The sequence below is a fragment of the Apteryx mantelli genome, chromosome 1 (assembly GCF_036417845.1).
Source record: "Apteryx mantelli isolate bAptMan1 chromosome 1, bAptMan1.hap1, whole genome shotgun sequence".
Lineage (NCBI taxonomy): Eukaryota > Metazoa > Chordata > Aves > Apterygiformes > Apterygidae > Apteryx > Apteryx mantelli.
Window position 1 is genome coordinate 132,488,943 of NC_089978.1, and position 25,118 is coordinate 132,514,060.

A 25,118-nucleotide genomic window follows, 5' to 3' on the forward strand; every position below is an offset into this window, starting at 1 on the left:
TGCAGAGAGAGGCCAGATTGATACTTTCCTCTCGGTAGCAGTCTCTGCCTGAAAACAAAGACATTTAGAGAAGCCCTTCTTCTTCTCTTAACTATGCCTGAGGCTTCTGATCTGTCCTTGTAAGTCATGTTTTCAAGACCATTCATTATTTTTGCTTGCCTCTGGGTTCTTTGCACTTGATCCGCCTCCTTCCTGAAAGGCACTGCCCAAACCAGAAGGTACTCCAGCAAAGGCCTCCCTGATGCCACATGGAACAGAGTGATTGCACCATGTTTTACAGGCTGTGCCCCTCTGTACTCTTCCCAGTAGTGGTTTGCCTTTTTTCACAGCAGTGTGACCCTAAGTCATGTTCAGCTTGTGCTCCGCTGGTATACCAGTCTTTTTATCCGGAACTGCATCCTAGGTACCTGCTGTCCAGCCTCTATGAGGCAGGAGAAATCAAGTGTGCAGACTGTAAAACCCTAAACTGATCCTTATTAAATGGCTATTTCCCATTCCTCCAGTTTTTTGAGACACTTCTGAATTTTTTTCCTGTTCTCCAAATAACTTGCACCTTCCCCCAACCTGAAATTGCCTAGCTTTCTAGTAGCTGTCCTGTCACCTGATGTCACATAGGTTTGAAATGTTTAACCTGAGCTGGGGCAGAAAAGGACCACCTAGTGCAGTTATGGAAACATTTCAAGCAAGTTCCAGAGGGATCCTTACCGACAAGTCTAGCCTCAACCTTCCTGGTTGAGGCATGTATGTGTGTATATGTGTGTTTGTGTATGTATGTGTATGGGGCTAATGGCCCCAGTAGACCAGTGGCAGAGACATTTATTCACTCAGGCAAGCGTAATACAATAGAAACAAGAGAGCCTGTTGGGAAGGTAGAGAAAAGTGTGTGTGTGGGGGGGACCCATTAAAGTATTTGAGGGCTGAGGAGGGAAGGAAGCAGAGGGGAACGAGTGTAGGTAAAAGTGAATCAAAGATAATTTTCCTGGTTTTAATAGGGCTTTATAAGATGCCTCAAAGTAGGTTATGTAGAATACCTAATTGCAGCGGAAAGAACAAGGGGTTATTGTAAGTGAAAAACTGCTTAAGTGACAGCAAACAGGTTTGCCTTGAGCTAACCACACAGTGGATGGGGATTGTGTTTCCATTAGGTAGAGGGGGGTTTTTTGCTTGTTTTTCGCAGAAAATGAGACACATGCTTCATTCTCTGTGCAAAAGGCTATTGGGTGGATGGGGAAGGAGAAGACAGACAACTCCTATCTAATCTGAGAGACTGGTAACAATCTCAGAAATACCATGCTCCTACAAGATTCAGCCAGATAAAAGCCGAAGACAAAAGAGGACCCTAACTGGGGAGCATCCTGTAGCACAAGCTCAAGAATAGACACCACAGGATCCACACAGACTGTCCCAATATCAAGAAAGCATTGGTGAGACATAGATTTTGTTGTTCACTGTTTGCCACAAGATGCAGAGCTCCAGACATCCAGGCTGCAGGAGTCCTGGTGTTCATGGAGCTTCTGGGAGAAGGGAGACTGGGCAGGAGCTAGCAGTGTGTCCTAGGGATATGGTGTAGCTTTGACATGGAGAATCAAGAAGACCCTGGAGGGACAGGGAAGGGAAATGGTGGACGAGTCAAAAAGGGGCACAAAATAAAACATTGCAATGCCATTAGACAGAGGTAAAATTGATCTCTTGGCAGAGAAGCCCCAGTTGGGGAAACTTTCACAGAGAAACTTTGGCATAAGTCTGGTGTAGCTGAGGTGTTTAGGAGTGTGCAGTCAGCATCAACTACTCTCTGCTGGCTGTTTGCACAGTCAACAGAAGCTTGAACAGGTTTCTGGTGTGTTAGAAAGCAATTCTCCTAGCTGAATTTCTCTCAGTTTTGAGCTGTGGCATCTCTGCTGCTGCTAAGGGGACAAAGTGTGCAGTGCGTAGCCTCCAAACCTGCCCTCCCACACAGCAGACATCTACTGGCACTGTCACAAAAGCAGTCCTCACAACTCCCCTATATTGAACGGCCCAAACCTGCAGCAGACAAGAGCCAGGCTGGAGGGAGCTGACACCCTAAGTGCTGTAGGATGCAGAGATGCAGGGCAGACACTTGCTCAGCAAGATCACAGAGCAACACTGTGACAAACTGACAACCCTGCTCCATTGCAGACACCATAGGAGAGAGGAGGAAAAGACAGAACTGTTTGCATTTAACAAATGCCTTAGAAATCTCCCTGCCACAATTCAGACCATTTTTCCAGAGCAGGAACAAGGCACAGTGAAAGGCAAGGACCTGTCCCAGGAGATAAAGCAGTGCCTGTGGCAGGGCTGCTCCTCCCGCTTGCTCACCCTGTCTCATTTTTGTCCAGGCCAGTAGGGGAAGTGCTAAGTCAGGGCTTAGCACTGCAGTCCTACAGCTCCTTCCTGCCAGCACACATCACTTACACACACAGCATGACAAAGCCAAGAGGATGTCACAGCCCAGCTCACAGCTGGAGGGACCCACAGCACATTGTGCTTTGGTGGGCTCCATGCTCCAGGCATGGTGGTTCCTGATGGCTGGCAATCACTCGGTCTCTCACAGTACAGCTGCAGGCCAGACACTGCACTGTAAACCTGAGTAACAGTCTAGAAGTAGCCTTCCCTTAAGAAATGCTTAAGAAATACCGATTCAAGCCCCGGTCTGCGGACAGGATTTCTGCCCCTCCAAAGTCCACTCCCTTCCACCATGCAAACCCATATTGAACTGAAATGAAAAAAGAAATGTATTGAATTTTAGCTCCACTCAGGGCTCACAAACACCACCTTTCCACTCCTCTTGGGGACTTTCTCTCCATCCATCAGGCACAGGAAAAAAGCAGTTTCAGGAGCAGGATTAAAAAAAAGTGGATTTTTTGGGTTTTTTTTTTTTTTCAGTGGGACAAATACTCCTCAGTCAAAGGCAGGTCCCCTTATTACTGTCATTAAATACAGTCACTGTGACCATGCATGGCCTGGAGCCCCATGGTGCTCTCTATGATACAAACACATCACAGGTAGAAAGTTGCTGTTTTCCTTTCCCAGGGGCACAGGTGGAGTGCATTGGAGAGTGAAAGGGGGAACTGAAAGGCCTGTGAAGCAATCTCATTACTAAGAATGCATGGCTGGGAGGCAGGAGCCTTGGTGGCAGGTTACATTTCTGCCACTGGCTTACCGTGCGATTGCGGCCTTCCACTTCTCCTTCCTGCACTTCAGTTTCCTGAGCTATAAAACAGAGACAGTCATGTTGATTCACATTTGTCAGGTGTGTTGAGATCTGTGCACAAAAGCCATCACAGGATATGCAGACAGACAGTTGTATGTGTGTGTTTTTTTTCTTTTTTTTTTTTTAAGAGAAAAAGGAGGAATAAGGGTTGTGGTGAGAACTCAGAAACAAAATAAAACTAGTGCTCTTTTTTAAAATTTTGTTTCATTTATTTGGCAGTATATCCAAACCCCCCTGCTTCAAAAAAATTACAAAATCAAGTAAAATAAGTGCACTAAGAAAACCTACAGAATACTGATAAATTTCACACACGTACAGGAGGGAATATAGAGGGAGGAGTGGGAGTTTTTTGTTTCTTCCTTAAATTTGGCTTTTTGAAAAAAAATGCCTTCCCTGCCCTTGCAGTCTCTACAGCCGTTGTCCCAGAGGACATCTGGCATTCAGCACATCCTTCCTCATCAGTCAAATCACCCTGCAGAAGTTAGTGAAAGACCAGCCTGTAGTGGGTTACAGCCTGGGCACTGCTCACTGAAAGGTTGCCCTTCCTCTCTGGGTGGGGAGGCGAGATGTTTAGGTACCGTTTGGTTACCACAGCCCTTGGAACCAGCATCATTCTCCACAGTTACGTTCTCCCTTTGAGATCACAAAGAGGCTGCGCAAGTGGCAGCTCTTCCCGTGGAGGCATCTGTTCACTGCACTCCTACCATGCTGCCCCAGACTATGCTAGTTATATGGCTTGTCAGAGAGCTTAACTTGGCTTGCTCAAGAGACAGCAGCCCATCCATATGCCTTCAGTAAAAGTGCAGGCTCTGTAAACTACAACTGCCAGCACACAATGCTCCAGATGACCCGAGCAGCCACCCTCATGGACTGCACATCCACAGGAGATAGGAAGCAGACTGGAGAAGGTATTGTGTAATCACAGCCTACAGAAAGCCCTTCAGCTATGGACTAGCCATCCCTACCTACACATGCTTTGCTTCTCCCAGTTGGAGATCTTCCTGACTGGACCGTAAGACGTTGTTCCCATCCAGGGAAAGCCTTTAAGGCAAGTTGTTGTGTTTTCTCTAAGGCACTTTAATGATCCAAGCTGGGAGGAAGTGAGTGGGAGGCACAAACTAACTTTCAGAGTAGGACTTGAATAAAGCAAAACATATATTAACAATGTTCCTGCGATTCCAGATCCAGCTTATGAAGCTGCTTTGCTCATACCATTGGGGAAGGGTGAGGGCATGTCTAATGGATGCTCCTGTTCCACCAACCACTTCCTCCAGTGCCATCAGTGGGAATGGGGGAACACAAACAATTTGACTCCACTGTGTTCCCAGTGTAGTGCTGTCCTGCTCTTGAATTCAGCCTTCCCCTCATCTCCTATGGACTGACTCTCCTCACCTTCACAGTTGATAGCATTTCAAATCTGGACCATTGTGGAAGAACCAGCCCCTTTCTGTATTTATTATGTCGAAATCTCCAGGCATGGTGGAGTAAATTTGATTCCTACTGCAAAAGCCAGACCATAGCAGGGACCAAGCTTTCTTCTTTTCCTGCACTTGCTAGGCACCAGCTCATTTTGCTTTTTCGAGCATTGTGCATAAAGGGGATGGCTGGGACACAAGTCCTGCTGATCTTCACTCAAGCAGAACATGCTTCTGCTGATGCAAGTGGGAGTTTTGCTTGAGTAAGCACTAAGGACTGCAAAACACCTAGCAACAATTGCTGAAATTGTGATTCAGGAAGATCGAAGTCATAGGCAGTCACCTCAACTCAGGCTATATGCAACTGCTTGGGATGCACAGCAGGGGCATGAAGCAAATGTGGAAACAGGTTGTTTGCTTGTGTAAGCATTATGAAATACATGTGACAACTTCAGGAGAAAATCAGCTGGGCTTGAGGCTAGAGAGGTGATTGTCAAAAAAAGAGCATTACATTCATAACTAGGACCAATGCTCTGAGAAAGAAGCCAGAAGAAAATAACCTATGAAGGGATGCAACAGTTGTCAAAGATGGTCTGATCAGAGACACTGTGAAATGCCTCAGGAGTGAGGATTCCAGCCTTGCCTCCAAACCCAGCCCTGGAATCAAAGAATGCTGCTGCCTTACCCCAGCTAGAGATGGAGACCCCAAGATGATGGCTAACTTCACCTAGACTTCAGCTAAACAGTTTTCTATGTAGTTAGGTCTTTTAAAATACCCTACTAATGGGACTGCCCAGTCCATCTGTCTCTAGACTACCTGGCAGTTCCCTCTGGGAAATTTAAGGAGGGCTGAGCATGGACTTTGAGCACAAAATCAGTGCTAGCCAAGGGAGCAAGGGCTAGAGAGAGCTGCAGTGTCAATCTGTGTCTGGTGAAACTAATTACATCCAGCCCTGTCTCTTCTTCCCACGAGGGACATTGCCATCCCCAACTGAGAAATACCCTGTAGTGTAGGGCTCACAAATTGCTTGTGTTGCTTGTGATGGCTGAGTGCAATGTGATACAAACTATGCATGGGCATTACAGCACTGTCAGTAACAAAAACCCACAAGCTGGGTTTTCTTGAAAGATCTAGAGCTACAAAACATACAAAAGCTGAATTACTACCATAGGAAATAAAGTAATAAAAAACAAAACAAAACAAAAGGGGGAGTCAGCATGTGAATGTGATGAGAAAAAATATGATAGCACCTTTAAGGAGGGAGCAGGGAGAGTAAGAGCAAGATGAAGTCAAAAGGAACCTTGTGTTGGAGCCCACAATGTACTGGAGGAGTTGCTGGGAACAGTCCATTGGAAAGCAAGGAGGAACGTGCTGGACTCACGCCAGCACCATGTCACCAAAACTTCCAGGTGTCACACGAGGCTGACCAGCTTTGAGGTGCTCAAATGGAAGGGGCGGATAAGCAGGGCAAGGTCCTTGGCTAATGATGCCCTGCTGCACACACGCTCAGCCACAGAACCGTCTGGCCTGTATTTTTTCTGCAACCGTGGCTGGTGTCGATGACCATATTGGTTGAGGACCCCCTTTTCTATCCAGCACTGACCTCCATCCTTTCCCCAGACCCAGGGGCACAGAAACCCCTGTTAGCTCTTGCGGGAAGCAGCTGTCTACTCTGGGAAAGGGTCCCAGAGACTGCTGTATTTCCCTTCCAGCCTTCCAAAGCCCCAGCAATGAAGCTCCCTGAACAGGTGGGCTGTGCTCCCCTTCCCTGGCCCCATTTCTCTGTGAATTACAAAACAAATAACTCATCGCTATACAATGTAAATATCTGTGACTGGGCAACTGTAGCAGACACTTGTGCATAGTGAGATCAGCACTGGAGGACAGGGCGGCAGGTTGGGCCCATCCTCCTGGGCTCCTCCTGTGTGGAGGCCCCTTACATCTCCTTGGTGCTCATTCGCTTGGTCTTCTCAGCCGTCTCCTAGAGGAAGAGAGCACAAAAATGAAGTTCTGCACTGACAAAGGCACTTGCAGTGCCCCGAAACCTTTGGTTCATCCACAAACAGTGTCAATACTGGCTTCCTTGAAAGCCCCACACCTGTATTTGTCTCCACGGGCAATAGAGAAGATCGCCCTTTGCGGAATACGGTGCTCCCCTTTCTACCAGGAAGTCTCCAAGCGACACAGGCAGAGGGAACTCTAGTGAGGAGGGACTTCATGTAAGCAGATCTTCCCAGCTTACCTGATGCTTCTGCAGTTCTTGAACATATCTAGCCAGCTCCTCCTCAGTCAAGTCTTGTTCAGGTTGCCGTCTCTGACCAGGCACCTTCTCATTCTTCCCTGCAAACAGAAATGGAGTTCAGCACTATCACAAATGGGGGAGGCAGATTTCAGAGTGTGAGCCAAGGAGAACAAAAAGAGGCAGGTTAGCCTGAGCCTGCCTTGGACCACAGCATATCTCAAGGTTAAGGAGATTTTTGTGAGGGCTGGCCATATCTTCTTTGAAAGGGAATGGGCCTTGTGGCTGCCTGGGACTTCAGGAGCTCGGCATCCAGTCTGTCCACCTCTCTCCCTCCCCTATGATAACAAATAAAACCATAAGGAAGAGGCTGCATTCTGCTGTCCTCCACTGTTACTAAAAAGAAGCACCTAAAGTTCAATTATCTTGGCCGGCTAATATAAACTTCTTAGCAGGTAAGAATATAAACAGAGCACTCTATTTAACTGGGAAAGCTGCTTATTCAGGTCTGCTGTAGGGAATAAATGGCAGCTCGGTGAAATTTACATGCAATAACTGATGCTTAATGAAGAAGTAATTTCATTTAGTGGAGACGCATCTTGCTGATGTATCTGATCTGTCTGATTCTTTGGTTTTATCCTCCTAACAATAGCCTCTAACCTCTCCGCTGCTCTGACATGGGCAGAAAGTAAAAGAATTCCTGTCCGACTGCATGCTTCTGGCATGGATGCAGGGAGCAAAGTAGGCAGCAACACCAGGTTTCACACAGCAGCTTTGAAGGTTGTTTCCGAGCAGGCAGCAAAAAGAGTCTCTCATTTGGTTACCTAACCCCTGAGACCTGCCCACATCTCATAGGCAGCTCTTTGTATTGTATTACAGTTATCTTCTCTCAGACGAGTTCCTGCTACTGCAGCCAAAAGGTCCCTGCAATCTGGGGCGAGGCGATCATGAAGCCTCTACTGCAGACTGTCAGATTGATGTGAAAGGAACTCTATACATACCTGTCGCTTTCCTTGCTCCTTCTCTGTCCAAGCTACTGGACACTGCCTGGCTACAGATTTGAACTCACATACTGCTGCCAGCTTCCACAAAGCACTGCAAACAAAGCTCATGCAAAGGCCCTGTTTCTAGGGAGGAAGGTAAGAAGAATGCAGACCAGTGCTGGAAGGGTACATCTGGCTCTTTGAAAAGGACCAGTATATTTCCCAAGGCACGGGAGATGGTGACTTTCTACAGGCACTGGACCATTTGTGAGAAGGCAGAAGGGAGAGCCTTAGTTCAGAACCGCGCCAGGGCTCCCCACAATTGTAACACATCTGTGAAAGCTTAAAAAGGGCCTTCCAGAGGAAGAGCAGATAGATCAACAATCCTGCCTTACTATAAACAGTACCTCCCTTCAGCTCCATCACCATTATTTTCTTCTACTTCTAGGGTTCTTATTGCAAGAATCTCAAGTGCTTTCCTGACATTACTGGATGAAGTCTTGTATTTCCTCTCTGGGGCAAGACAGGACCCGTTTTACAGATACTGTAAATACAGATACAGTGAGTATACTGACACACATAGAGGAAAGGTGTCTTGCTCACACCTACACATATGGTTGCAGACAGTTGCATGTTTGATCTGTGTATGCCCCAAGCCAGCTGGATGCACAGTAGCTCTGGTGTGGAAAATTTGGTGCTGAATTTTCATGACACCAAATCCAACCTACAATGCCCAGCAGCATTGCCCCCAACTCAGTAACACACTTTCTGATCTCTAGAACAGAACTAGCTTGGGTCTGGCCAACCTGGAACACAGGAGGGGTGATGCAGAAGCCACCAACAGACAATCTGAGGAAGAATGGGAGAGAGAAGGAATCTGGACAGCTGCTACCCTGCAAAACCTAGAAAGTAAAAATCCCTTTTGTACAGAACCAAATAAAACAATCTTCCGGAGAGCATACAAACCCTCGCATGTCATTGCGGTGCACACCCAGTTCCCACAGGCACAGACACAGCGGTTGCATTCCACCTGGGTCTCTGCTCCATCTTCATAGGTTTCATCTTCCAGAGCACACTCTAGAGAGGTACAAAACAAGAGCAGTGGTTGTGAGATACAGAGCTAGCAGAGGAGAACAGACTCTGAAGATGTTTTGAGAGAAAGTAGGTAAAACTTTCTGAAGGAAGCCTTCTTCCCCCTATCCACCGATTACAGTTTCTGGTGGAACATAATGGCTAAATATATTCATGTTGAATTTGGTTTGTGAAATCAGCCAAAAAATAATTATTGGGAAAAGTCAAACATTTCATTTTGACTTCCTCAAAATAACACATTGTAATTTCTCAGTTCCAAATGAAATCTCAATATTAGATTTGCTTGAATTTCCTGATTTGTTATACATAAAAGAGAACTTCCGAAGTGAAATGTTTTGGTTGCTCTGAAACAATTTCATTTTTAAGGAGGGGAGAAGTTAGGGAAATGGTTTTTGTATTTCTCATTGCCCTGAGGAAAAAGGAAAGAAAAAATAAAAGCTTTCTCACTTCATCTCACAGGTCTTCTCACAGCTCTATTCTGTGGTTAACTCGAGGCCCTCAAAGCACTTAAGGGCCCGTCTCATGTTAGGTGAAAATCAGCTGATCATGTTTTCAGGGAGAGTTGCAGCATGCCTAGCTTCCCACTGAAACAGGCAGCAGATAGTTCAACTTAATATTCCCTAAGAAGCATCGCCTCTGTCAACAGTGTGGTGCCATTGCAGTGGGATGTAAATCCAGCACCTTCTGAGCGGTAGGTGACAATTATATCAATGGCAAGGAATGCTTAGTCAGCACAACACTGAGCTGTTTCCAAGTAAACTGTAGCAATAAGCAGGGTTTGGAAGGATAGTGAACTTTGAGACGTTCATCAGGGAGGGTGTCTGTGTGAAAGGCAGAGCACAGTAGGACTTTGCTCTGGTCTGACTTTCCTAAGTTATCCAGACATGAACTCCTCACAGGACTTATCTCCACACTGTTAAATATGTGCCTTGACCTTCCAAGCATACCTTATCCATCTGACCTACGTCCTTGCTTCTAAAATCCATACCTTTTTCATCACAAGAGCTGTGGGTGCTCTGGGATAGAGAAAGCAGGATTTTTGACAGCCCTGGGCTGGGAGAACAAGGGGTGCTGTAGGGCAGGAAGTAGGGGTATATCAACATAACCCTGGGAATGGAGCTGACAGCATCCAGTGTTGGGCTTAAAGATGGTGTCTTTCCTTTCCTCCCTTCTTAGAGTCCCCACTGGTTCCCCAACACAAGGGAGGAGTTCCTACTTTTCTCTGGTGGGTTAAAGGATGGGCTGAGGCACTTGAGGAATTCGTTGAAGCTGAGTTTCCAGTCAGCATTTTCATCAGACAGCTCGATGAGGGCATCTACGCAGAGTCCCCTGAAAGGAAACAGATGCATGCTCTGTACAGAGCTGTACCAGGCTGGTCCCTGCTCTACTAGCTTCAGAGTACAGATGAGGAAAAACAGTAATAACCAGGAAGGCTCCAAGATGCCTGGCAGATACAGCTTTTTGTAAAAAAACCCTCACTGGATATAGACAAAAGCGAAACACATACAAAATGCTTCCTGGCTGGGGAAGGGCTGAGAAGCAGGGGGATACTCAGAAAGAATCAGGCAGCAGAAATAGCACCCTGCTGACATCTACACACTCTCATACAAATACAGACACAAGCACAGCCTACCCACAAGCAGCCTGTTCTCTTCAGCGTTTCATACACAGTGATACACACAGAAGAAAAGAAACCTCTCAACTACGTTTTCATGTGATGCTTACACCAGCTCTTACTGCAGGCTGTCACAGCCACAGCTGTGTTCTCCCACTATCTTCCTCCTAATCCCTGGCTACACTTTCCCACCATCTTTCTTGCACTGGATCTAACAATCAGGCACTCTTGATGTAAGCAAGGTCCACTGGAAAACTGAATCACTAGGAAATAAAAAAGCAGACAAGTTTTCCATCATGCAACTCACCTTCTGGCTACGCACCCATTAGATCCAGTGCAAGAGGGTGGGAATGCACAGTCTAAGGTGAAGGATAAGAGTGGGCCTGCCCCTTCAGTGGCGTACACATCTAATTAAGCAAGAAGCCACTTTGTACACAGGCATCTTGGCTGATGCCAGTCCAGACTGGTATTCTGCACAGGTGTCTTCATGCCACAAGTGGGCAGCTGCCACTTCTCATCACTTCTGCCCCCCTGGCTCTCCCTCTGGCCTCCTTCCCACTGCCCACCTGAGCAGCTTGTTGGTCTCCTGGTCCATGTAGGTGGTGATGTTGACGGCAGTCTCATTCTGCTCCACAAACTTCAGGAATTCAGTGGAGTCCAGGCGAGAATCACCATCGTCAAAGCTCTGTAGGGAAAGATGGAAAGATTTGAGAGGGTCTGATTTATCAATTCAGGGTATCCTTTTCTTTTCTCTCTTCTATATGTACTTCACATTTTTGAAGCTTTAGTGAAACATGTTGAATCATCCCTGTTTTGCACAGAGGCTCAGAGAAAAGCAGCAACATATCCATGCTAGAGTCAGACCGGGGAGATATGATCATAGCCTTGAGCTCACTGATAAGCTACACTGCCTCCCATTTACCTCCTGCTGCTTGATTTATGGCTCTAACCCCATTTCTTCTCTTTGTTCCAGCCAGCCCTTAGCCTCCTCATACCTCCTGCCATAAAGCAAACCAGTTGCGTTCAAGAAGGTGCCAACTTTCCAATATGTGTAAATCCAAAGCTGTATCTGGACTGTGGCAGTGATAAAAGGAAAAATCACAGGAAGTCATTTTCTGCTGATCTCAAAGAAGGAACAATTTAACGCAACAGCACAATGCCTTGCCACCAACTTTGGGAGATCCTGACAGGACTCCTGGCACTGAAGAGCAGGATTTTTAGCCCCCAAGTCCTGGCTCCACTCCCAACGCAGTAATTGCATTCTGCCTTTCTGTCTGGAGCTGTCATATCAGTGCTGGGCACTCAGTGTGAGCTGCTGGGTTCCCTCAGAGACAGGCTGCATTGCAGTGAGGGAAAAAATGAATTCTGTATATACACACTGCTGCAAGAGATGCTGGATAATTTTTGCTGTGTGACTTGTGGCAGGTTACTGTGTCTCCTTATGCAGTGTTTCCAGGGGTGCACAGAGACACTGTTTGTTATTATCTATATGTGGTTCAGGGAGAAGCCAGTAAGGCAAGGAAAATAGCTCTGTGCACCGTAGCCAGTATATAATTGCCTCACTAACATGTTTCGACTTCCACAAGACTTTAAAGCCTTTCTCCCCACTATTTCTTTTAAGAGTGGCCACAGTTCCCTTAATGACCCAGATTCAGTTAGGCTAGTCATTGTGCCTTTCAAGGCTATGGTCTGTATTTACATTTCCCCCGGAGGCCCTCCAAAACAGAGCAGTCTCCCGCTACTGGCCTAACTCCTCTTGGCATGACGTCCTTCAAAGTCTAGGTCTGAAGGCCCCAGACGTGTGACCCACATCTGAGTGATCCACACAAGTCAGGATCTTATGTGGGAGATGGCTTAACACCACATCTGCTAACCTCCAGTCAAGGAGAAAAGGGAAAAAGCTTCACCTCATCCTTGGTCCACTTGTGCTGGGGATGAGTAGTCCAGAAAAAGGGGGGCAACTACAGGATTTCATCAAGACCTCGCCAGCCTGCGGCTGGCGGGGGGTGACCTGGGCTGCACCGTGGCAGTAGAATGAGCCCATGGCTGCCACATATGTTTCTGCAAAGCCAGTGGCACTGGGAGGCCCTCTGCAAAGGCAGCTGGGGACAGCGTGTTTGCAGGGAAGGAACCGCACAGCTCCACTCTGCAGGACACTGCAGCTTTCGGGTGCTGGCAGGCGCCTGCGGGGGTGCCTGAGGCAGCAGGTCCCAAAGGGTTTCCACAGACAGCACCAGCGTTAATGGTTACGAAGGCCGAGATGCTTTGTGGAGCATGGGGGCCAGCTTCTCTGTCTCACCAGGGGGTGCCATTGCCATGGCAAATTTGCTTGCAGCACTAACTCCTGTCAGGTGCCATTAATCTCTCGCTGTCAACAGCTTCTGATTTAAACACTTTCCCCATTTTCCCCACCTGCTCCTCCAGCTCCGTCCTGAGCACTGTGAAGTCTTTATCAGGAGGCGGATGCGAGGGGGAGGGACGCGGCAGTGCATGTGGCAGGAGCATGGCAGGCACGTGTGATCTGCCAGTTAGGAGGGGGTGGGGATGAGAGGAGGGATGGACTGACCGCCAGGAGGGAAGAGGAACTGGCTTATTGCAAGGCGAGACTCGCAGGTGGTTATTCTCTCTCGGCAGAGGGCTAGGGGACTGCCAGCTCTGCCACAACTGGGGCATATTCCTCCCAAGCAGTGACCCCCCTCAAAACCCCAAATATTCCCTATCCTTGGCCTTGGGACTGCCTGGAACAAAGGATCAGCAACACCCCCCACTCCAGCATCCCCCTCTGTACCAACCCGGGCTTTTTCCCTCCTTAGCCTGCCTCTTATTCTTCCTCCCACTGTCCCTTGTACCTGTATTTCCAACACTTTCATCCACCTTTTCTCCTCTGGTTCTCTCCTGCCCCTTGAGATTCGTCCTTCCCTCCGCTGCTTCAGGCATGTTTGCCCTTTCCTCCTCCTTTTCCCCAGGGCAGGACAGATACCAGGAGCTAGAGATGCTCCAATTTCGTGCTGCCTGTTGGCTGTGCGAGTGGCTCTGGCAGCAGCTGCTGCAGGCAGCTCAGAGCACATGATGCTATAGGATATATCAGACTTCTCTGGCCCCCATCACTACTGGCATGTCACACACTGGAGCCTCTTGGAGCAGGACATGGCAGCTGTTTTGCAGTGACAGGGCAAGAAACGTTCCCTGGCCTCTGGGGCAGGCCTTGCGCTCCTTGCCTTGAAATACTTGTCCAGGACTTCACTGTAGTTGCTGCCCTTGGAAAACCAGCCATCTGGGATAATCTCAGCTTCCAGCCACTGGATGACGCGGTGACGAAGCTCGTCCCTGTCCGACTGGTAGCAGACAACTGTCATGGAAGAAAGGGTAATGGAAGAGAAAGACAGGAAGAGAGAAACAAAGTTGGCAGAGAGACCACAGAGAGATAACTGGAAATAAAAACCAAACAGGCAGTCCTGATGGCAGTTTGCAGGCCCCTTGGTCCTTGGAGATGATCCATGGCCAGATCAAAGCAGAGGTGCCATGTGCTGAACAGTGGATGGGCTGTGGGTGACATCATGCGGCAAGGATGGCAAATGACACTTCCACCCCCCCCCCTTCTGTCTTCCTGTCCCTGAAGCTTGTAGAATAGCAACCCAGAGCTGACTCATCTTGGCTTGAAGAGCTCCAAGAATAAAGGAGGAAGGTGGCTGACTGGCCTTGGACAGTGTCTCCAGGCCTTCTGATAGGATTCAAAAATGAGTCCTGGAGTACCAAAACTTCCGTCCATTGCAAGGGGACAGACTGGACTGAGCACGTCTTTCCACCAAGTTCTCCCCAAGCCTTGAATTTTAAGGCCCAGTATCTCAGGAGATTTCATTCTTCAAAGCCCTGGCTTGTCCACTTGTATTGGAAATTAGATGTGGTATAATTGTGCTCGTTTGCTGTGCCCAGCAGTCCCAGGTTTCTCTAGGTGGATATCACTTTGTGTGCTAGGACCCAACTTTGTATTTAGAAGCAAAACTGAAAGCCTAGATCTTCTGGCTTCTGTGAGCTGTCACATCCGCCCTCAGATCAATGGAGCCAGAAGGGGAAGCAGTATGCATTTTGTCCCTTACACACACTAAGGATCTCCTTCCAAATCCAATAGCTGTAATCACAATCAGATAGACAGATGAAAAAAAATCTAGGGATTCTGCATGTTTAATTTGGAACTTCCTTTCAACCATTTTGAGGTGGTGGCCATGCCCTGACAGGGTCCTTTGCCTTAGGCTTCCATGAGGGCTTGCTCTCATCTGTCCTAGGACACTGAAGTTAACGATTATACAGCTCCAGCACACCTTGGACAGAAAAAGTGTCCCCTTATATAGTACAGGCCATGCCCCCCAAATCCATAGCCTAAATACACACGGCAAAGGATAAGGGAGGAGACCAAGCACAGGGAATTAGAGACTTGCTGGCTGATGGGAGAGATGGTTCAGCCAACCTCCTGACCCCCCAGTCAACGCCTTATTCATTACACAGTGCTGCCTCTCTGCCCCGGGCCTATCCGATAACTACTCCTGAAGCATAAATCTCCTTTTAAAAAAGTGCTTATGGAGTTGGGGGCAGCAGCTTCACAATTACTGTGTCTGATACCCAATGAACTGTGTAAAAGAGTGTCTCTTCCCTCAGCCTGGGCAATGAACACAGCTTGGGTCCTCAGGGGCAAACCAGACGTCTTTTCACCTTGTGCCTGCCTAGGGTCCCTGAGACATCCCAGCACAGTGAAGAGCCCAAGAGAGGTGCGTATGAGCACTGAAAGGTCACCCAGGAGTAAAGACCTGAACAATCATGCTTCAGTTGATTTATCAACTCAGACCCTGCTACAGCCAGTGCAGAGGTACCACTTTTATATAGAGCTGTGCAACTGCCAGTGCAGACCTTCTTCCCCGCCTCTCTTCCCAAATACATACAGAGGCCCCAGCAAGGCAAGGAGATGGCTTCTCACCTGGACTTGCAGCTGGATTCTCAGACTTCTTCTCTGTTAATGGAAAGACAGAAGAGGACAGTTCTGATGCCACATGAAGCAATATGAACCTCTTCCCACCCTGAGAGAAACATGGGCAAGAGCAGAGGAGCCTGGGAGTCTTTGGAAAAACTAGTTATTAGGCTGCCCTTGGTTTTGGCAGAGGTTTTACTCAAGTAGAGGAGGTCGTCAGGCAGTCCTGGCCTGTGCTACTTCTCTCTTCTCACCTGCTCACTTTTGGAGCTGCTCCTTTAGCAGAGCATCCTTCCATTCAGGACAGACAAGCATGTGCAAGGCTGGGACCCAGGATGTGGGGGTGAGTTAAAAGGCCTCACCCTCAAGGCAAAATCCTTTCTGCTAAAGTCCCTTGAAGTCCCTCATGAACACGGATGGTAGTATCCAGAGGAACAGATCTTTCCTCAGCAGCTAGATGGAGAGCGCCACCTGGCTGAAGCCATGAGCTCAGGGAGAGGCAATCAGGAGCGCCAGGACTGGAGAAAGAGGTTGCTCTGCTCTCCAGAGGGCCCCCCTTCCAGCAACCCAGGCAGACAATAGCTCCAAGAGCCCAGCACAGCCAGGGTCTCAGGGCCCTAAGTGCACTAATGGACCATAATGGCCCTGACCGGCCTCATGGAGGGTCTCCATCCACATACTCTGTCCATTGGCCCAAGGGCTCCATTTAAACTCAGGCCTGGGCCCCTAGGTCTTGTTTGAGATATGTTGTAGGTTTGCCCATCTCCAGCTCTGTTGCAGCCTGTACCTGGCTACAGATCCTGTTGATCCAGGCCCTGATCTGTGGGCTATCTTCCCACCTTGATGTCAGACCTGCTTCATCACTATGGACTTGCCTGGCAACCACTGAACTGTTCTGGTTCTGACCCTGGTTACCATCATCAGATCTGATCCTGGCCTGACTTCATGGCTTGACCTTGGACCTACTTCATCATCACAAACTTGCCTGATGGTCTGGACTCTTGGTTGAACCTGGCTACTATTCCCAGGCTTATCTTTCTTGCCTCGCTTGGGTACTGTGGGAGGGGTCCCTGGCTGGCAAGGCGCCTGCCCTACTGGCCATGTTATCATGCTCCACTCCCAGCTCCCCCTCTCTTAGGGAGTAGCCAGCCCTAGTTGCTTTCTGACACAGGGTTACCTTTACAGTGGCCATCATAGTCCACCTGGATCTTGGAGCCAGTGAGGCAGGCATCACGGTGCAGCTCACAGTGGTTCAGGTACGTCTTGCCATTGCTACCGCACACAGGCCTCTTGTGAGGTTTGCATTGCTGTGAGAGAATCAGATAAGAGAGCTTTGTACCTGCCTTTTCCAGACACCTAGAGGGAGGCAGGTGAGTCCCAGCATCAACCCAGCTCAAGAGAAGCCCTTTGCACTGCTCTCTTGTCCCCAAAGGTGTTTGGAACAGGCTGAGCATTCCCATTGCCACCCCAGAAAAACCCTCACAGGGCCAGAGAAGCCCATGGGTGCAGATCCAGAGGCTTCCCTTTATCCCAGCCCCAGTCACTGTCATCATACAGGAGTCTTCCTGAAATCAGAACACAGCAGAGAAATCAGTGCCCAGCATAAACGTTGAGTGTAAATCTGCAGCCACTGCTCTGTGTGTCATGGACATGCCTTTCTGGAAGTGTTTTTGTGAATGTGTTCTGAGCACCTCTGCTTGCACCTGCAGGTCAACTCTGCTGCATGTCTTTGCAGAACCTGCTCCACCTTTCTGTCACTGAAATTAGAATAAGCCAGCAGCCAAGAGCAAGTGCCTAAAGCAGAGTGAGAATTCACCAGTGCCACTGTTCATGCTGTGGACTTCCTTCCTGTGTCTCTGTCAGTCTGGGCAAGGCAATCCAGAGTGTTAGACTCTCTTCCTGTTAATGGAGCATTTCACTTTCCAGTATCCAGGCTGGCAGTGTCTGAGCTGCAGATCCTGAGGGAAGTGGGAACAAAGAGCTGCACACCCATTTCCAGAAGCCCGGCAGGAATGGTTTTGAAAGCACAGGGCAGAGTGGAGCAGTAGGAGACTACTACTTTACATCTGGGAAAGGCTCTTCTAATCATCCCAGGCTCCCTGCTGGATGAGCACTCACAGCACTCTACCACAATTATTTCCATTTTACAAAAGCTGATTTTTAGTGGGGTGCTTGTAACCTCCTCAAACAAGACTCCAGCAAGAGCAGGCTGTCTTGGAGCTTGCAGACCACTCCTTATAGTGTCCCTTCAAAGCCCACTGCATATCAGTACCCTACCAGGCTCTCCCAGTGAGAGGCCTCCAGCCAAGTCGTCCCTGCATGTAAAGACTCTAGGCAGTTGTGTAAGTAGCACAGCTACAGGCCCCGGATATGATACACACTTCAGGGCTCTTTCCTCACACCACACTGGGAACGACCCCACTGCTTGAAAAGCCACTGTGAATTTGCAGCTGCCCCTGACCACCCCTAGCCCTATCCTGTCATGGAACCCTTCCAGTGACCTGAAACCAGCCTCAGGGGGGTTTTGTGATGCCTGTCCCAGATGCAGAAGCTGTTCTGCCTCCCTACCTCAATGCAGAGACAGGTTGGCTCTCCCTTTTCTGTCACAGCACATTCCCGCCCAGCTCCACAGAAAACATTGGCACAGATTTTGGATTTGCTCCTTGGCTCTTCCTGCAAGACACAAAGCAAGAGACACAAAATACATCAAGTTAGCCTTCAATACATAGTTTTAAAAAAAATATTTAACCTTTTGCTTGGACCAAAGGGTATCACACTAGTAACACATAGATGACAGAACAAAAAAGATGACTACAACAGATGGAGAGCTCAGACAATAACCAAGAGCAGACACAAAAACTAGGGTTCACAGCCCCAGCAAGGGAGGGTGTCCTTGAGGTCATTCCAGGAAATTCACCCAAGAGAACTGGAGCAAACATGAGCAGAAGAAAATCTAGCACGAATGGCAAGAATAATTCCCTGGCGTCAAGGATTACTGACTTCAAAATTTTTCATAGAAGGTAGAGAACCAAAATTTCTTCGGTTGAGACATTTAGGAAGGAGATGAATGTAACCCTGGAGAAAATACTTTCCAAGGTATGATACCAAATAGGAGAAAGAAATCACCATGAGGCATCAGATAATGCCCCAGTCACAAAATATTTCACAAAACTACATGACCTATTATCTTGCCTCCACTGGTCAAGATTATATGCTTCAAAGGAAGAAACACTGTCATGGATAATTATACAGTAACCTTCTCACAGAGAAAACTTCTTCCTGGCCCCTGACAGTTAGTGGTTGACTTATGCCCTGAGGCATGATTTGTACGCTTTACGGTTTTCTCTTAGCCAAAGTCATCACAAGTACTCTTATTGTTCATGTAACTGTTGAATCCTTTCTTGAGTCCTGTTGCATTCCCAAATTGGTGGCAGATAACAGGGAAGATTTCCACAGGTTAATCATGCTTTTGATAAAAACACCATTTGCTTTTATCAGTTTAATGTTTCTTTTTACTTACACTATTAAAAGAGAAGACGATTCCAGAGGTTAGTACTTTGGAGACCTAGTTTTAATTCCCTGCTTTGTCACTAATTTCCTTTGTGATCCTCATTACATATAACATTTGTCACCTAAAAGTTAATTATATTGTTCAGGCTAGACATTTGGCTTTCTCAACAGTTTTATATTGGAGGTGGAAGACTGAAGAATGTAGGATAGATCCATCACTTCTGCTGTGATTCTTCTCCCTAATATACAAAGACTTTTTACCTTCTCATCTGAGTAATATTCCATACCTCTGCTCATTGCTGGTATCTTTGTTCTGTGCCTTCATCATAAACTCTTGAAGGCAGGTGACCAAAACAGAGCAGAATTTGCCTGAGGAGCAAGCGTTACTGATCCATATAACGACAAATGTTGAGTACGCTTTTTTCTCCTGTTGTTTTTTTATCCCTATTTTTTTTTCTTTTAAACTACAATTGCACAGTGAATTGCTTCTTCATTGAACTGCCCACAGTGACAATTAGATCATTTTCTGAACAAACTTGCCCTAATCTTCAGAATATTTTTTCTGCTGGCCTGTTGCACAGTCATCCAGCCTGAGGAGGTATTTTCAAAGCACTGCATAATTCCTTCCAGGCTTACCTAGCCATGAACACATTTCCTACCTTCTGCAAATGTTACTGTCTCACAGCTTATCCTGTTTTCCACATTACAAATAAATAATATTCAAACATGACAGTATCAGCTCAGAAATGTACAACACTTTCCAGGCTTGCTCACCCCACAGACAGTCAGTTATCCTCACTCTGTCCCCTCCTTTTCCTTCCCAGCTGATCAATCACATATTGTTTCTGAGCTATAAAAGATATTCTGCCTCTTCTGCAACATCTATATCTCTTCAGCTGCCTTCTGCAGAGAGATGGGATAAATGATCTAAGCACTTCTGGGGAAAAGCTGTTCATCTGAGGGTGGGATGGAGCAACATGAGCGCCTCACTGCACAGAACAACTTCAAACAACTTTGGATGGGAAAGGAAGAATAACTCATTTTGCAAAAAGCACAAAGAAAAAATAAATTCTCCCAGGCTGGAATCTGGCTTGGGCACTTGTGCATCTAAATTTCACTGCAGACCCCTAAATGCTGTTCTATTGTAAAGGGCTTCTAACCAAACCTGCACCAAGCCAAAGACTGGAACAGAAAGAGTTAGATACCACTTGAAACGACACCGGCCAAGGTTTGCAATCCAGGTAACTGGCAATAGGTGGCAGTGATCAGCCTCTCCTTGCTCATGGCCAGGCAGCAACAGTGCAGCAAGCTCCCTAGCTGTGCCCCCCCAAAGCCAAATGTGGCTCCTGTTTCAGGGGCTGAGATTTAAAGTAGTGACAGAAGCAGAGCTGGCCTCAGCAGGCATCCGCTGGGTGACTTAGCCGAGGTAGCAACACTCCTGTCTCCTTGCCAGTTCACTGGAGATCAGCCCTGTGACGTGCCTGTCTTGGCCACTGCTGCTTTCCCCACAATGCCAGAGCCCAGGAGCTGGCCCACAGTTCTCCAAGCTGGGACTGGTGACACCACCAGCGGCCTTTAAGGACAACCTACCTGCCCCCACCAGACTAGAAAGCCATGCTCCTCCAAATTTTCTTATTAATCAAAGCAAGGTGGTTTGCTGGTTGGTCGTCTTTGTTGTTTTAAACTGTCCTAGGTTGGCGACAGGTCAGAGTTGGTTGGCACATCTCTCCTGATCTCAGGGTTTTGCCACAGAAATAAATAAATCAAACTGCTTTGCCTGCCTGGCCTCTTCCCCCAGCACAGGATTTCTCAGACGCAGCTTGCCGATCTCCTCTCCCTGCAGCAGCAGCGGCGGCAGGAGCTACCAGGCAGGTGCTGCTCCCATCCACGGCGAAGGCAGCTCTCGGCCTCCATCCAGCCTCCCCAGGCAGGAGCGCAGCCCCTGCCCCTGTGTATCACTCACCCATAAACTGCACTTTCTCCTGCCACAACCCACAAATCATAGCTCCTTCTACCCCTATCCACCCCCAAATCCCCCAAAGCCTCACCCCTTACCCACCTACTACATATGACGTCTCCTACCTGGCGCTTGCAACCTGCCTCAGTGTGGTGTGTGCCTCTGCCCGGGGTCAGCAGCCGCTGCTGCGGATCCCAATTCTGCCTCTTTCGAGAGTCAGAACCCATTTTCCTGCACACAGATGGAGTTAGCAGTTGCCACCACTGCTGCTTGGTAGGGCTGCACAGATCTGAAATGGTTCGTGGCCTACCACAGGCTGGGAGCTCTTATTCCAGCGGCTGCCATCCTTCTTCCCACAGCTGCCTGCCAAGCTAAGCTGTGGGCTGATGCTTGAGTCTCCTCTCTGCAACTGAGAGTGTAACTGAGGAGAAGGTGGTGAATGAATGGGTGAAGAAGGTGGGACTCTGGGAATCAGGACTTATAGACTTTATTCTTGATTCTGTGACAGTCTGTAAATCCATTTCTTGTGACAGATATTCTGAGCTTGCCTTGAACCTTGTGGTGTTTGGTGTTTTTAAAGCTTTACCTTTGGAGTCATGCGAGTAGGTAAGGACGCCAGCTGTCACTTCAATATTAAATAGCCTATCCTCATAGCTACTGTCTAAAACCTTGAAAATGCAAACAGCAAAGGCTGAAATAGCAGGTGACAAATAGAAAGACTCCACAGTATGTTGTGTATTTAAATGCCATCATCCTTAAATTAACCTCAGGGTTTGGGGGCTGGAAGCATGTTTTTATACTGCTTCCTCTTGGTGAGCTGCCATTTCCTTTTCTGTCACTCCCAGCTGTGCAGGTGTGCTCAGGCAGGTGGAAGGGAAAGGGCATAGAGTTATTATTAATTGCTGCACGGTGGCATCTACACAGAAAGCAGTGACAAAACAGTTCCTCTTTTCTGTCTCAGGTGGGACAGTTGCTTCATTCGGTTTGGGCAATACTCTGAATCACTGTTCTGCTGCCCAGAGAGCAAGTGGGCAGGTGTAACAGCAGAGGGCCCAAAGGAGCATCCAGGCTCTGAACACCCACCACGGCACGGTGGCACTCCTGACTCTTCACCCTTGGCCTCTGCAGGGCACAATCTCATCAGCTATCTCTCTGGCCAAAGACCATGGAGAAAGTTGTTCATCACTGTCACGGCTCACAGAGCAGAAACCCAGAGCAGTAGGGCAGCAGCAGCTTCACATACGCACAGCCCAGACTGTCCGTCAGACAGAGATGGGAACTAACGCTGTTCACATGGCATTACAGAGCCTAATGCCACGGGTGAAGGCTTCTTGCTTGCAAACCTACGGGCAGTTCAGTCCAGAGGGAAGTGCTGAGCAGAAGACCTGAACTGAGAGTGCAGTGAGCCACATAAGATGTCTTCTTCCTTGGCTGCTGCTTCCTGGGGTGTGGAGAGCAGAGAGGAAAAAAGACATTTCCAAGGCACCTGTAAGCAAAGAAGGCGGTGCTGACACTGGTGGTGAGGAATCGCCATGGCAACCGGCAAAGCAGGGTCTCAAGGTGGAGACCTAAAACTAGGCAGCGGGAAGGGCTGTTTCTCATCTTCAGCAGAAACAGTGCTTAAGAGAGAGTCAGACCCTCCATGCAGCGTATATGCAGATGTCAGGAACATCTCCGAGCCCATACAAGCCTGGACGTTTGGGCTGGAGCATGGCTCAATGTGTTGCCACATGCTGCAGAGCACAGGTCTGCATGAGGGGCCCTAGATGCCGTAAGCGGTGGTGCCTGCCTGCACTGGTGAGACTACTTCACAAAAGCGCACTGCTGTGTGCCGTCACAAGCATGTGAGCATGCTGCATGCCTGCTGGTGACCGTCCCTGCACCTGAATGTGCCTGGCAGAGACCGATTGCATGCTCTTTTGCCCCAGTGCTTGCACAAACACATACCTGTGTATGCTTGCAGGTGGTTTAAGGATTGTGTTAGGGAGGATCTGTGTGTGACTCTGGTATATATGAGCATATAGGCATCTGAGTGACTGCATACTGCATGCCAGAAAAGAGGCATTGTGCCTCCTAGGTTTTCCAACAAAGCCTCTTTCTTGCCTGCTCGCTTCCCTGGAGGATGCTGGGCCACACTGCCTAGTGTCACTTAGTAGAAATGGGGACTTTCCCCATCGCTATGTGAAAGCCGAAAAGGTTAATAGTTTACCAACAAAACAACTCTGTAAGGAAGAACAAGTTTCGACCTGCAAAGAAGAGCTGTGCAAGCAGCTGCATGTCCATTGTGCCCCACTGCACCGATGGAATGGCAGGGATTCCTGCTATTACACACGCTCACACATGCTCTGAAACCACAAGGCAGACCACTCTGCTACGAGATGGGTGAGGTAAGGAATGAACATGCTTAGGAAATAACCCTCCAGATCGCTTTCTGCATGTCCTTCCATATGAAATCTCTTCTTGGAGATCTCAGAAGTGTTTTTCTCAGCAGCGCAAGCTGCACTGGACAAGTACTACATGCTGTCCTGCTCCTATTGACATCAGCAAATAGCTTTTCTGCTATCAACAGTGACTGCGGGTTCAGGTTCCTTCTCCTCTTCTGGTATCAGTTTGTGGAAATCCATAAAATGACTCAACCACTCATACAGTGCTCTGCGCTGTTTGCTGTAAAATCAAGGATTTGCATTTTTGCCCTGCCTGATGTGCAAGGAAATCAAAATGCTCTAAAGTGGTGATAAGGCAGACAAGGCAAAAATAAAGGGCAAGAAAATGATGGTTGGGGTTGCAAAACTGGCACAGATTGTTACAGGTCAAGGAAGATAGCAGCTAAAGCTGGGAGGAAGCCTTCAATTCAGATAAAACCAGTATAATTCACAGCAGATTCTCTCCAGGCAGACATGGAGAAATAAGCATTGCTGATACGTATTTTCAGCCAGTCCTCTTTATGTCTTCCCATTCAATCCCATTTTTTCTGTTCCCAGTGACATTGACTTCCATAGAAGCATACATATTGGGGGTCTCAGAACGCACCAAGGGGCCACCTGCAAACAGCACTCAGTAATTTCTAAATCAACTCAATGTCCAGCCATGATACCTAATATTTCATTCAGCTGTTGTCTTGGCAATGTTTTCTCCTTAACGCAGAAAGATTTGGAGACATGGGGTCAAAGATGAGGAAAGCTAAGGCCAGAACCCATGTCCCCTGACTCCTGAACCTCTCTCCTGCCTGCTGCAGGGCTGGGAAGAAGAAACGCTACACTGTGCTGCAATACCCCAAAGGAGGGCTGGGCAGCTCTGGGGACCAGTAACAATTAGCAACTCCTGTATAGAGATGGCACTGGGAAAGCATTTGGCTCATGCGCTTCATCCCATTACCCAACTGTGCCTCTGGGCAAAACAGCTCTTTCCGCAGCATGCTCTCTTGCAGGAGTGGGAAGAGCAGACCCCATGCCTGCTGGAGGGAACACGCAGGCAGTCTGTCACCTCTAGTCATCCATGCTGCAGGGTCTGGCAGCCTGTTTCTCCCATTGTTCTGGTTTGTGACTAACGAGTAATGTGCCTGTCCCTCCCCGGCAAACCTGACCTAATTCCTATGGCAATTCCCTAGATTCTCTAACACTCTGATGTGACAGGGCAGAAATCTGGCAGTTGCATAAACTGAACAGATTAGCAGCAAAACAAGCAAGCAACCCTGACTTTGGGATTGTCATAAATAAATAGATGAACATTGCAGTTTCTCTTTCTTAGGACTATTGCCTCAGGACGTCAGCAGACTCTGGAAGAAACACTGCACAAGCTACCTTTAAGTCCCAGTTGGAAGATTTATTTACAACTGTCAGAGGGTAGATAAGTGTCTGGCTTGTGGAGTCTGAGCCACGTGAGATTTCAAGACTTGTTCTCCGGTCAAAGCAACCTCCCTGGACAGCATTAATACTAGGCTGACACAGGGGCTGTGTGGTGATCCACACCCTCTCCTTTGGAAGAAAAGGTCACCAGAGGCTGCTGAAGACACAATGGTAGGGCCACCTCAGGACCCAGCTGCACCTTTCCTCAGGTCTGGCCCTGTTCAGTCCCACAGTGAAACCTTTCCAGATCCACCACCACCTCCCTCCTG

General features: G+C 48.1%; 1 protein-coding gene across 1 annotated transcript in view; it reads right to left on the reverse strand.

Moving 5' to 3' along the window:
* Positions 1-3,419: 3,419 nt before the first annotated feature.
* FSTL1 (follistatin like 1) overlaps positions 3,420-25,118 on the reverse strand; it is a 56,299-nt gene continuing 34,600 nt past the window's right edge. Inside the window, exons 3-11 of the mRNA XM_067302238.1 lie at positions 18,106-18,210; positions 16,715-16,844; positions 15,547-15,579; positions 13,796-13,926; positions 11,144-11,262; positions 10,179-10,291; positions 8,837-8,947; positions 6,891-6,988; positions 3,420-6,629 (exon numbers count right to left, since the gene is read on the reverse strand). Coding sequence (XP_067158339.1) covers positions 6,585-6,629; positions 6,891-6,988; positions 8,837-8,947; positions 10,179-10,291; positions 11,144-11,262; positions 13,796-13,926; positions 15,547-15,579; positions 16,715-16,844; positions 18,106-18,210 — 885 coding nt within the window. The 3' untranslated portion in view covers positions 3,420-6,584. The remainder of the gene's footprint in view (positions 6,630-6,890; positions 6,989-8,836; positions 8,948-10,178; positions 10,292-11,143; positions 11,263-13,795; positions 13,927-15,546; positions 15,580-16,714; positions 16,845-18,105; positions 18,211-25,118) is intronic.